At 34.9% G+C, this 12,451-nt stretch overlaps 1 protein-coding gene across 1 annotated transcript in view; it reads left to right on the top strand.

The window, feature by feature from the left end:
- EYS (eyes shut homolog) overlaps positions 1-12,451 on the top strand; it is a gene marked incomplete at both ends in the record, with an annotated part of 1,618,725 nt that overhangs the window by 413,004 nt on the left and 1,193,270 nt on the right. Inside the window, one exon of the mRNA XM_080805925.1 lies at positions 2,269-2,390. Coding sequence (XP_080662051.1) covers positions 2,269-2,390 — 122 coding nt within the window. The remainder of the gene's footprint in view (positions 1-2,268; positions 2,391-12,451) is intronic.

Here is a 12,451-nt window from a genome sequence, read left to right as displayed (position 1 = left end):
ACTTTAAATCATAATTCCTTATACAGTAAGAAAGTATAATTTTCAAATATGCTACTTATAATGCAATGTTACCTATTAAAACTTTGGACGTCATACATAATATATTATGGAAAATGTAAACTTTGAGTAGCTGATACATCAACCTATTTCATAATAGAATTAACCATAATATATTTTTAATCCCCCCATCCAAGAGGTTTTTACTACCAGAGACCCAAAACATTTATTAAAAATTAGATCAGACATGTAAACTGATATCAGCGTAAGTCTAAGATATTGTATTCTTAATACTTTCTCAAATATAAGATAGTTAGGGAAGCCAAACTTCCTGAATTCAAGTTAACATTATTTATTACATGACTATATAAGAGAAACAATTGTTAATATGTAAATATGAAATTGTAAATCTCAAACATATGTTTATTCACCACATTGGCAATACATTAATAAAATACATCTATATTTTCACCATGAAGTTTTATCACATCAGAAGCTTTGTTTCAGAACAACTACTAAATGATGTTCACTGTGAATTTAAGTGTAAAATTAATAGTACATCCAAATTCAGGCAGGGCATATCTGATGAAAATTTCAGTTCAGATCAGGAGTATGGAATATTTATAAACAAAGACTATTAAAAACAGAAACTGTATTTTCTGGTAAAAAAAAATAACAGCAAAACAAGACAATATGCTTAAAAATAGTATTTCCTGATAAAATGGTGGTAAGTTTTAACATAGACCGTAGTTAACAAATTAGATGGGGGGGAGGACTTTTTTTTGCTGTTGTTGTTTCTTTGTTTTAAATTTTACACAGAAAATAGTTTTTCACTTATTTATTTTACCTGTGGTATCCAGTTTAATTCCCCAGGTACTCACCTGGTTTCATTGTTAGCTTCTTAGCCCAGAATAACCAACATTCAAAAAGCATATTTCTCGATAATAAATGCAAGCTTTATTTCCTAACACCAATCTCTGTCTTTCAGACCCTTTGCTAATTTAAAGTTATCTATTGTCATTTTTCTTTTAAAAGAATTCATCAATTTGCAGAGAATATCTCTATCTGCATGGAAAGTTAATTTGTGGTTTTTGTTACTTGCCAATTTGAATCAGCATCCAAACTTGAATTTATAATTATGAATATTTTTTAAAATATCATGATTGATGATACTCTACAATATCTTAATTACATATTATCTAACATTTGATTTTAATTTGTTAACATACATAATGCCATATATATCATGTAAGGAAACAGCTGATCCCATATTATCTCATTATATTATTTGCAACTATACTTGTATATTAATTATTTTGATTCACTGGGATGTTAAAAACTGGAGTGCTACATGAAAAAAAGTAAAACATAATAGTAGTAAAATCCTGCCTCAAGAGCTGCCATTCTTGTGTCTCCCTTGTTTCTTCTTGGCATCTGTGAGCTGGTTTTCTTTAAAAGCCCAAGTAAATATGCTGTCCAAAAGCATGGCTACAGAAACCTAGAAACCAGCTAAATACCACACAGTGTACTGAAAATTCTGATGCTACCTAGGACTTCAACATTTAGTGAGAGCGATAGCAGGTGCATGAACAGAGGCAGAGTGACAGTGTAGATTATGTGGTAAATCTCAGGGATAATGAAGAACCCAGGGACTGACTAGAAGCAGCCATAAATCTGTTCCTGCTCCAACTACAATTCATGAAGTCACCATTTCCTTGAGATGCTTTAGAAACCTTTTTTTTAAAATCATTAATGATAAAACAGAGGACAGATTCTTATTACTTTTAAAAGATCATGATGAAATGTGAAAGCTCTTTTTAACTAAGGCTTAAGTAGCTCAATGTCAACTTTCAGATCACTACCCACTTTAGTCTGCCTTGTCACACAAAAACTTAACAATGAGTTAACTTCTAGTTTATTAAACCTAAAACACTCAAGGAAAAGTTAATTGATGTAAAAGTAACCTGTTTATCATAGGTATTGTTTACTGACAAATGAAAGAGAGAAGAAAAAAATTGGGTATTGTCATTGTTGCTTTGCAAACTGCTACCAAATGTTTATTGTGATTGTTTTTATTTCAAATTAAAGTTTTAAAGTTAAATAGAACTGAGCAAAACAGTTATTTAGATAATACTGTAGAGAGCTGTGAATTCACATTTACTTTGGTTAAAAATGAAATGCATTTACTTGAATGCAACATTCTTTAGAATAATTAGCAATACCCATATCATTATTAAAGGTATATTATTTTCTCTTATCTCTCATTTTTAGTGGTTAATGGCTTCTCCTGCTTATGCAGTCCGGGTTTTGCTGGCTTGAGGTGTGAACAGGACATTGATGATTGTATCCTGAATGCCTGTGAGCACAATTCTACCTGCAAAGATCTTCATCTCGTTAGTATCCATGAATATTATTAACTTATTTTACTGTGGGATAGCATAAATTAACCCCTACAAATGCAGTTAACATTTGTGTGTATGTCAAGTCAGTAGATATATATATATATATATATACACACACATATGTATATACACACACACATATATATATATACACATGTACACACACATATGGAGAGAGATTAGAAAACAGAAACTCAAGAAATATTATTTTAACTTAATAATAAAAAAGTGTTCCATTCATAACTATATATAAGTTGATGTAAATATTATAAAACAGAATTATTTTTTAGATTCACAGTTCTTGGTAATATTGAATTTGTGTAAAATACCAGAAATTATTCTAAAAAATGACATTAGTCTTTTCTTTTCAAGACTTTTATTTATTTGACAGAGAGAGACACAGTGAGAGAGGGAACGCAAGCAGGGGGAGGGGCAGAGGCAGAGAGAGAAACTGGCTCCCCACTGACCAGGGAGCTAGATGTGGGACTCTGTCCCAGGTCCCTGGGATCATGACCTGAGCCGAAGGCAGACACTTAACAACTGAGCCACCCAGGTGCCCCAAAATGACATTAGTTTTATATGCACCTTTATATAATTAAAGATAGTATATACACACATAATGTGTTTCATTGATATTTATAATCCTAAATTTTATCTTGCTTTCTATCAGGTGTTGTGTACTTCCATAATTTCCTTCATTCATCTGTGTAGGTGCTGTTCCTTCAGTACATATCCATTTGTCATCACCTTTGTCACAAGCATGTGCCATTCTGCCTTAAACGGACTGTGACACAGTTGGCAAATCAATGGGATCCCTTCAGGCTTCTCATTTTTCAGAAAGCCTGACATAAGAAATATCTACTCAAGGTGGATTCACTGACTGACTTCAGAAAATAAATGACATACAACACAGGTTAATGCTGCACTACTAGTATAGGCTTATAGTTTATCCTTTAGCAACAAAGCTGATTCTCACGAAAAGACTACACTAGTTCAAGTTAGAAGAAACTGCTTTGAAAAACAGACTCATTTCCACTGATGTATTTTGACTATCAGTGTACTAACATTGTTTTTACAGTGAAAGGCTAATTTGTGGCATGTTTCTTTCCCACAAGAAAGGTAGGCATCTAAATGGAGAATTACAATTAACATTTAGATGGGAAGGACCAGAAATGGAGGGTGCATCAGTTACCTAACTACAATTTAGGTATGCACAGTGGCCCTGTTGCTTTGTCTTTATTCATACCAGATGCTTTGTCTTAGTCATTCTAATTCCATTCCACTTTTGGGAACTCCTGAAGGAGTGGGCATGTGACTTTATGCTGGTTTCTGAGATGAGTGTTCTTTCTGGGGGAAGCCTTCCTCAATGGTGTATCCTCACTGGATGTAAGTAAAAGGTAGGTGTGACCTCTTCTAGATCTTCCAACAACTAGATTTTATACATGTAATTACTATTGCCACTTTTAAAGCCCAAGGAAGAGGGTGGGGTGCCACCTAATGATAAATGACCCTGAAGACAGCAGAGCTGAGAGTCAGAAGAACCTGATTCCTGGCCAATAGTTGAACTCCTTACTGAAACCCCCTAAATCTAATTATGTGAGATCGGTCATGGCTTATTTTTTAGTATGGCTTGAGCAAGCATTCTTTTTACTTGCAGGTAAATCATTTAGTTTCCATAGTGCGGTTAAGCTTTATTTTACCCCATGATTTCACCAATAACTTCAGCAATAATAGGAGTTTATTATAGTAGAAAGAGCTTCATACCCAAAACCATAAGATTCCCCTTCTAGACCTGACCTTGCCATAGCTTATCTGTGTGATACTAAGACAGTTGTTTAACAAGTTAGAGACTGCAGCTTTAGAAGGTGTATCATATCAAATCATAGAACTTCCAAGGATAGTATTCTCTCATTTATTCATTTTATAAATTGCCAGTTAGAAGCTATTCAAATTAACTTTAGGCTAGTATTAGCCTAAATCTTGACTCCTATGTCCAGAAACTATGATAATAAGAGTAAAGAAAAATAAGAATTTTAAAAAGTGGGACTCACAGAAACAGACTAAAATGGTGGTTAATAGCAGCTGGAGGGTGGGGGAAATAGGGAGATGCTAGTCAAAGGGCATAAGCAAGGATCTAATGTACTTCGTGGTAACCGTAGTTAATAATACTATATCATGTAATTGAAATCCACTAAGAGAATAGATCTACACCCACCCACACACACACACACACACACACACACACACACACACACACGGTGACTATGTGATGGGATGGATGTGTTAATTAACCTTATTGTAGTAAGTGTTTCACAATGTATACATATATTATGTCGTCAGATATCAAGGACACTGTTTTCAGACAGGATATTCTAATACTCAGAGGTTACCTTCCAGGTCCCAGTTAAAAGGTCCTTCCTTTGGAATGTATAGAGGTTGAGCACACAAGCCTTTGAAGTTAACCATTATACCAATATTATATTAAATATTGCATTTTTGTGTAGGAATAAGTAGTATGTAATTTTAAAAATAATACACTACATAATAATAAATAGAAAAAGAAGACAGAGCTAAAACTCATAATTTTGAAATAAAGCCTGGCTAAAATAAGCAATAAAGCAAGGTCCAGTTTGAGTTTCATATCTGCTGTGTTTTACCAACATATTGGAAAAAGACTAACCATGAAATGCTAAAGGCTTTGAAGTGTAAAAGAAAAGGAAAGACATGGAAGGTGATGCTTCTACAAAATAGTTAATAATTTTGATAAACAGAAAGATGACTTTATTCAATCTATAGGGCACTCACATTCGGCTGTAAGAGTCATCAGTCTTTTTTTTTTTTTTTAATATTTTATTTGTTTATTTGACAGGCAGAGATCACAAGTAGGCAGAGAGGTAGGCAGAGAGAGAGGAAGCAGTCTCTCTGCTGAGCAGAGAGCCTGATTTGGGTCTCGATCCCAGGAACCTGGGATCATGACCTGAGCCCAAAGCAGAGACTTTAACCCACTGAGCCACCCAGATGCCCCTCAGTCTGGTTTTTGTTTGTTTGTTTGTTTGTTTTCCTGAGCATAACTTTCCAGACAAACCCAGGCAATGTCACTTACATAAGACTTGCACGTTCTTTGAACTTGGTGTGGGTGTAGCTATCAATTAACATTTTTACACTTGCAGCATTTCTTTATGATACATGTAGCATCATGAATGTGAGTTTAGAGAAAAAGCAGAAAGTCAGAAGACTTTAAAACCAGGATGAGAAGTATTTTGTAACAGTGAGCCAGTTTTCTTCTTTCCCTCCTTTATGATTCAGTAAACTTAAGAAGACAATGAGAGAAAAAAGAAAAAAATATGAATGCTTAGCACATAACAGGACACAAATGTTAAGAATGGGTAGAATAAGACTTATTTTCTCATGTAAATTTCTGAGGTATATTTGAGAATATTTCTTTGTGGTTATTTAAAAATATATGATCAAATTATTTAAGTGTTTTCCCTTCTCATTTTACTTTCATTTTCCTCTATCTTACATGAATAATGAATGCTTAATTTTGATAACAGCAGAAGAAACAAAACTAGTGCAGCAGAACTAATGTATGGAAAAAAAGTTTTCATTCATATACAACTATGTTAAAATGTATACATATTATGTATACTAGTATACTACAGATAAAAATGTTCTGCCAAACGTTCCGGTGCAAAAACCAAACTGAATTTATGTGTTTTCTAGTAAAAATAAAACTTCCTTTACCTTCACCACCATATGGTTGAAAAATCTGTGTAAGTCATTTGAGAATTGCCCATTTCCTCCCTTTGGGATTGGAGAATAAATGCTGGGGATGGCTCAAGCCAGGATCATGAGAGAATAGCCTCTCCTCCTTAGTTCATCTTGGCTGTTACTGAAATGCCCATTTTGTCATCCCCACGCTACTTTCAAATATGGGCTAGTCTGCCAAATGATTCCAATCCTTTCATACCAAATTTGGCTCCCAGAATCTTCTCTGCATCCCTCAAGTGCATGGTGTTTAGCTAATTAGTAGTGAGATCCCAGTTGTCCCTTCAGCATATCCAATTGGAACCATTAAAACCTTGGGTTCTGCTCTCTCTCTAGGATTACAAATTCTCCATCAGTGTGGAATTAGTCCAACTGTTCTCTGTCCAAATACAAAAGCCTTCACTTCTTTCATGCCCTTCCTCTCCATAAAGATTTGCTTAATCTCACTTGATAGAAATTAACAGAGACTCTGATTTAGGGGCAGAGTTTGGGAGCTTTAAAATTCTTCAAACACACAGATTGCCTAATACTCCTTGACGGAGAAAAGAAAAAAAAATCATTTTTGTAGCAAAAAAAAGATAGTAACAAATTTTATTTCCAGTAATTTCCATTATATAAGAATATGACAAAATTTGTCAAATCTGATATGTCTTAGCTCTTATATATAATCTCTACTATTCTGTGTCATATAATAATATTGTTTTTAAGTCATGGGTTCTATAGAATATCATCTGAAATGTTAAACCTCAAAAAAAGAAGAATTGTTCATATCGATTTTTAAAAAACTTGATTAGGTTAAACATCTTAAAATTTTGAGTAACTTACAAAAGTAGGGGCTCCTGGTTGACTCAGTTGGTTAACATCTGCCTTCAGCTGAGGTCATGATCCTGGGGTCCTAGGATCGACCCCGCCTTCGGGCTCTTCACTCAGCAGGGAGCCTGCTTCCCTCTCCCCCTCTCCCCCTCTGCCTGCTGCTCCCCTTGCTTGTGCATGCTCTCTCTCTCTCTTTCTGTCAAGTAAACAAAATCTTAAAATTATTTTTAAAAAAGGGTAGCAAGAACTTTTGGAGATTGTCTGACTTTGACATGGATTTGTTCAATGATTTATTGCAAATCACAACTTAGTAGAAGCATAAAATGAAGAACTGTTAGAATAGTCACTCGTATCTACTCTATATGGTACTATATTATTAATTTAAGAAAAATTTAGCATTCCATTTTATTTAAATACCAGAATATACATAAATAAGTACCTGCAATTGCACTTTTTAGTTGAATTATCAGCTTCTGCTCTAGAATCAAAGAGTTGTACCAATCGTTCTTTACCAGAGAGTTGAATTTAAAAATACACATGCTTAAAATTCTGATTCAGTACATAGATCCATCTGGTACCTAGATAACGTAATTCCTTGTGATTTTTGTGTATTTCTCTTTGAAAATCACTGGACTGATTATCTAGATGGCACTTTCTAGCTGTAAACACCTGTGATATTGGAGGTGGAGCACAGAGGTGTTCATTCCATGTGTACTGACAACTCACAATTTAGCACCTTAAAAGAGAAGGGTGGTCTAAAAAATCTAGAGTTTTATCCTCCTGAGTTTTTAGGAGGGTATTTCATTGTATCTTCTCTATTGAGTTCTTCAATCTTGTTTTGGTGCTTTTATTTTTAAGACAAAAGGAATAAATCTAAATTTTTCATCCCAATCCTTTTGTGAGGGAGATAATAATGTTTTCTTCTCACTTGTAATAACTTAGTGAAATGTTACTCTCTTTATATTGACATTTATTAATCAGGAAATCTGTGCATAAATTATAGTTTTTCATACAGGTTGGGTGTAATGGTTCGAATCATTTTAGAGTATTAGAAATAATCAATGACTGATTAAATATCCCAGAGGTTCAGTTAAGTCTTTTGATCAACTTGATTAGTTTCAACATCTTCAGTGGTGAATATATAGCCAAAGGTTTAATCTACATCTTGGGGCATTAGCTAACAACCAAACATATTGTTTAAAAAAAGGCATTGTATTGATTAGGTAACAAAATGAAGACCTTTGGCCATGTCTATTCTAAATAAACTACCTTTGTTTATGTAGAATAAAATCTGCCTATTTTTTTTTGTTTGTTTTGTTGCCCAGATCTCTACCTTTCATTGTATAAATCCTTACTTTAAAAATTTTTTGAGAATAATTTAACATTACACTTATGAAAGTGGTTCATATGATGGGTGTCAGTTTTCTATTGTTTCTACAATGGAGTAGATAATAGAATTGTTTCTCTTGTATAATCCAAGACTAATATAAAATTTTAGTTCATTCATTTGATGGCTTGTATAATTCAACGTATTCCTCTCAATGGTAAATTTTGATCACAGTTAATGTGTATCTGAAGTACTCCACTTCTTCCCCTCTCATCCGTTGTTTTGAATCTGTCATGGCTTTGAAATAGATAATCAAATCTGTTAGGATGGTATGCAAAATAAAAGTAAACAGAACCTAAGAAAATATTTGTTGATCCACCTGAGTAAAGACATACATGAGCTTAATAACTTTGGACTTGTAAAGTCTATTTTGGAAGCTGAGACATATTTTCCCTTCTTTCTTATTCCAAGACTCATTACAGAGAAGTGAGATTTACAGATGGTTGAATTTTGAGCTTTAAGAAATCTATCAAGCAGAACTGAATTTCATAAATATTGTGTGAGAACATGACTGATCAGAGAGAGGAATTTTCCATTTTCAGACCCTCTAATAAAAATGGACAGCTCGCAGAAAGAGTCCATCTTAAAAAAATGATTTAGAACTGATTGAATACCGTTTGCATTGCCAATATTAGCCAAAATGCATCAATAAATGGATTTATTTTCAAAGACTTATGAGATAGATTAAGCTTCAACTTACTTCAATAAAACATTATATTGTGCTTTTATGTTATTATTTGTTATCTTTATATAACTATAAGACTCCACTCTGGGCTTCACTGTTTATATCTGAGAACTTAGTGTGTAGTCACAGTTCAAAATAATTTCAGTTTTCTCCTAGAAACCATCCTTTCTGCCATTTGGATAGATGTCATTTTTAATCAGCTATGTCTATATAAGAATATTTTTAAAAGCTATTATGTTGTGCTTATATATATATTCCTTCTAAGAAGATAATAAAAAAACACACACACTTGCACACACTAGAAAAGTTGACTTCAGCAATTGGTTATTAACTGACAAGAACAATGGTTAAAGGATAGTAAATCTTTCATCGCCATTAGAAAATAACTCTGTTATGTTCTGTATGTCATATAACTCCTCATTTGTCTGTGAGGAATTTATCAATAGTGGAAATCCCAAGACATTTTGAATTAGGAAGTAGATAAATATTTGTGGAAGTCAGCATATGTGCAAATGTATATGCACACATGTGCATATTCACAGAAAAGAGAATATATCATTGTTCTTCACTCCTTTGCCAACCATCCTAGTTTAAACAGAAATCAAGAGCTTTCCAAAATCAAGCTCTGGAGCCCAGGTCGATTAATATTTGAACCTATATTTGTTCTAATATGTACATATTAATTAGAGCTCACAGATAAGTGGCCTCTTTATGTAAACTGATGAAAAACTTTGCTTTGAAATACTAGAGTGGCCTGTGGTATCTTCTTGATTATGCGGGGAGTTAAATTTTGCAGCCTACCCTTCCAAACCAAAAGGGTGCATGTACCAAAGAGGATGGGGTTTTGAGATTAATAGCTTTGCCTTCACTAGCTGTGTAAACAAGTCACTTAAAGTTTCTAAGCCTCAATCAGTTCATTTGAATAATGGACATATTAATTGCAACTTTGTTATGGACATATTAATAGCAGGGTTCTTATGAAAATTAGATGAGATGCTGCCTGAAAAATGTTTAACATAATACTTGCCACATGCCAAGCAATTAACAAATATATGTCATGTTCATGCTGCTGCTGATGATGACGATGATTTAATTGTTGAGAGAGAGATAGAGAGGTGGGAAGGAGAGAGAGGGAGGGAGGGAAGGAGGAAGAAAGAAAAAGGAGAAAGAAAATAAAGGATAATTAGATTTTCTCCTGGAGTAAGAATCCCATGGAGTTTGTACGCATGCCAAGGTCCCAGAGATTCAGGGCAGCTGATAACTTCTGATTTACATGATCTCAGGCCACTGGGACTCTTGAGCCACCCGTTAGGGTTTGCTGCGAGATTGCTGCATTTCTGGTGAAACACTGTGCATCTGATAGACACAAAGCAAAACACCTTGGCCTGTTCCTTCTCTCTTTAGGCCTTTAATCTAACTAACGTCACTTAAGTCTTACTAGTCCCACAGCCTTCCACGTCAGTTCCCCTGATTTAAAACTGCTGTGCTTAAGAGAGGGAAACAAAAAAATTTATCCTCTGTACTTGAAAAAATTTGAAACAAAAACTCAAAAGAGTCCAGTGTGATTGGCATGAATACAAATGTGAATGAGTATTTGAACATATAGACATAGATAAAGGCCTAAAGTGTTATTACTGAGCCCATGACTTTTTTAATATATACGGTCAAGAGCTAATGGCTTATCAGAAAATGTAGATACCACTTTTTTTTTTCTGTAGTTTGCCTTTCTAAGACTTTTTTTTTTTTAAATAATTCAGTGCTATATCATAGAAGATACATTTTACAAAGAAAAAAACATAACGTTTGTCACAATGAAACCATTTTCTCTTGGTTCGCCAGTAACAGAGCAGTTAGGGCAGGTTTGCAGATCACGTGCTTCTCTTAAGACTGTCTTTCTAGGGGCACCTGGGTGGCTCAGTGGGTTGGGGCCTCTGCCTTCGGCTCGGGTCGTGATCCCGGAGTCCTGGGATCGAGCCCCTACATCGGACTCTGTGCTCGGCAGGGAGCCTGCTTCCTCCTCTCTCTGCCTGCCTCTCTGCCTGCTTGTGATCTCTGTCTGTCAAATAAATAAATAAAATCTTAAAAAAAAAAAAAAAAGACTGTCTTTCTATCCTAGACCACGCTGCACCTCTGAAAGCAACTGAGCTTGAGTACAGTTGCCCACTGGACTCACGAAACTAGGGGGGATGAGAATCCCAAAACCAAGTCAGTATTTCAGACACTCCACAATACATCACAATCACCTGCTTCTAAAAATACATGCGAAATGCATGTTAAGAAGAGAAAGTCAATTATATGGTTTCAACTTACTTGTGGAACATAAGGAATAACATGGAGAACATTAAGAGAGGGAAAGGAAAAGTGAATTGGGGGGAATCCAATGGGGAGATGAGCCATGAGAGACTGTGGACTCTGAGAAACAAACTGATGGTTTTAGATGGGTGGTAGGTGGGGGGATGGGTGAACATGCTGGGGGTACGAAGGAGGGCATGTATTGCATGGAGCACTGAGTGTTATATGTAAACAGTGAATCTTGGAACACTACATCAAAAACTAGTGATGTATTGTATGGTGACTTAACACAATACAAATTTAAAAAAAGAATTTGAAATTTTTTAAAAAAATGCTTATTTTGGATTCACCTGAGGATTTTGATGTAGTATATTGGAAGTGAGGTCTGAGCCTCTGCATTTTTAAACTACTACTCAGAAGATTCCCATGCAGACCCATAGTGCATAAAAATTCAGCTATCCACATTCATTGGACTGCATGGAGAAGAGAACAGGCATGGGGACAATTTGTTGGTAAGCCTCTTTTTTGGAGAGCTGAGCACCCGGCCTATGCTAATCTGCACTTGAAGCTTGTACTGAGAGATGTTCTAAGAGATGTTGAGAGCAGCTTCATTCAGGATATGGTCCTGTCACAGGGGATAGGGACTAAACTTTAAGTGTCAGTTTCTCCTCAGACCCAGAATACCTGAGTCTGAGGAGAATTTGCAGCTGGAATTCTATAAAGTAAATTTAGGATTAAGATACATAGTTAGTATGCTAAACTTTTCTTTCTCTCTTAAAGGGAACTTTTATGGAAAAAGTGCTATCCTTGGCTAGTTCTAATGATCTATTTTAGAAGTCCTAGTCATCAAGGAAATGGCTATCATAGGACATTGGTGTGGAAAGAGCAGCCAAACCCATTAAGGGACATTGTTGAGGACTTACTTGAAAGGCTATTGAACAGAATGAGGCCTTAGAGATTTTTTCCAGAATATACAATTTTGTTTTTTAGGATACTTGAAGTTTGAAAGTATGGTGCCTACCTATTGCTACCCAGTGAGATTTTCCCTCAAGATTTGGGGGGAGCTTCAGGTACAAATTATATACAAGATACACTGGACCCTTAATG

Source organism: Martes martes (assembly GCF_963455335.1).
Source record: "Martes martes genome assembly, chromosome: 6".
Lineage (NCBI taxonomy): Eukaryota > Metazoa > Chordata > Mammalia > Carnivora > Mustelidae > Martes > Martes martes.
Note: the sequence above shows the minus strand (reverse complement) of the source record. Positions and strands in the feature narration are given on the sequence as shown.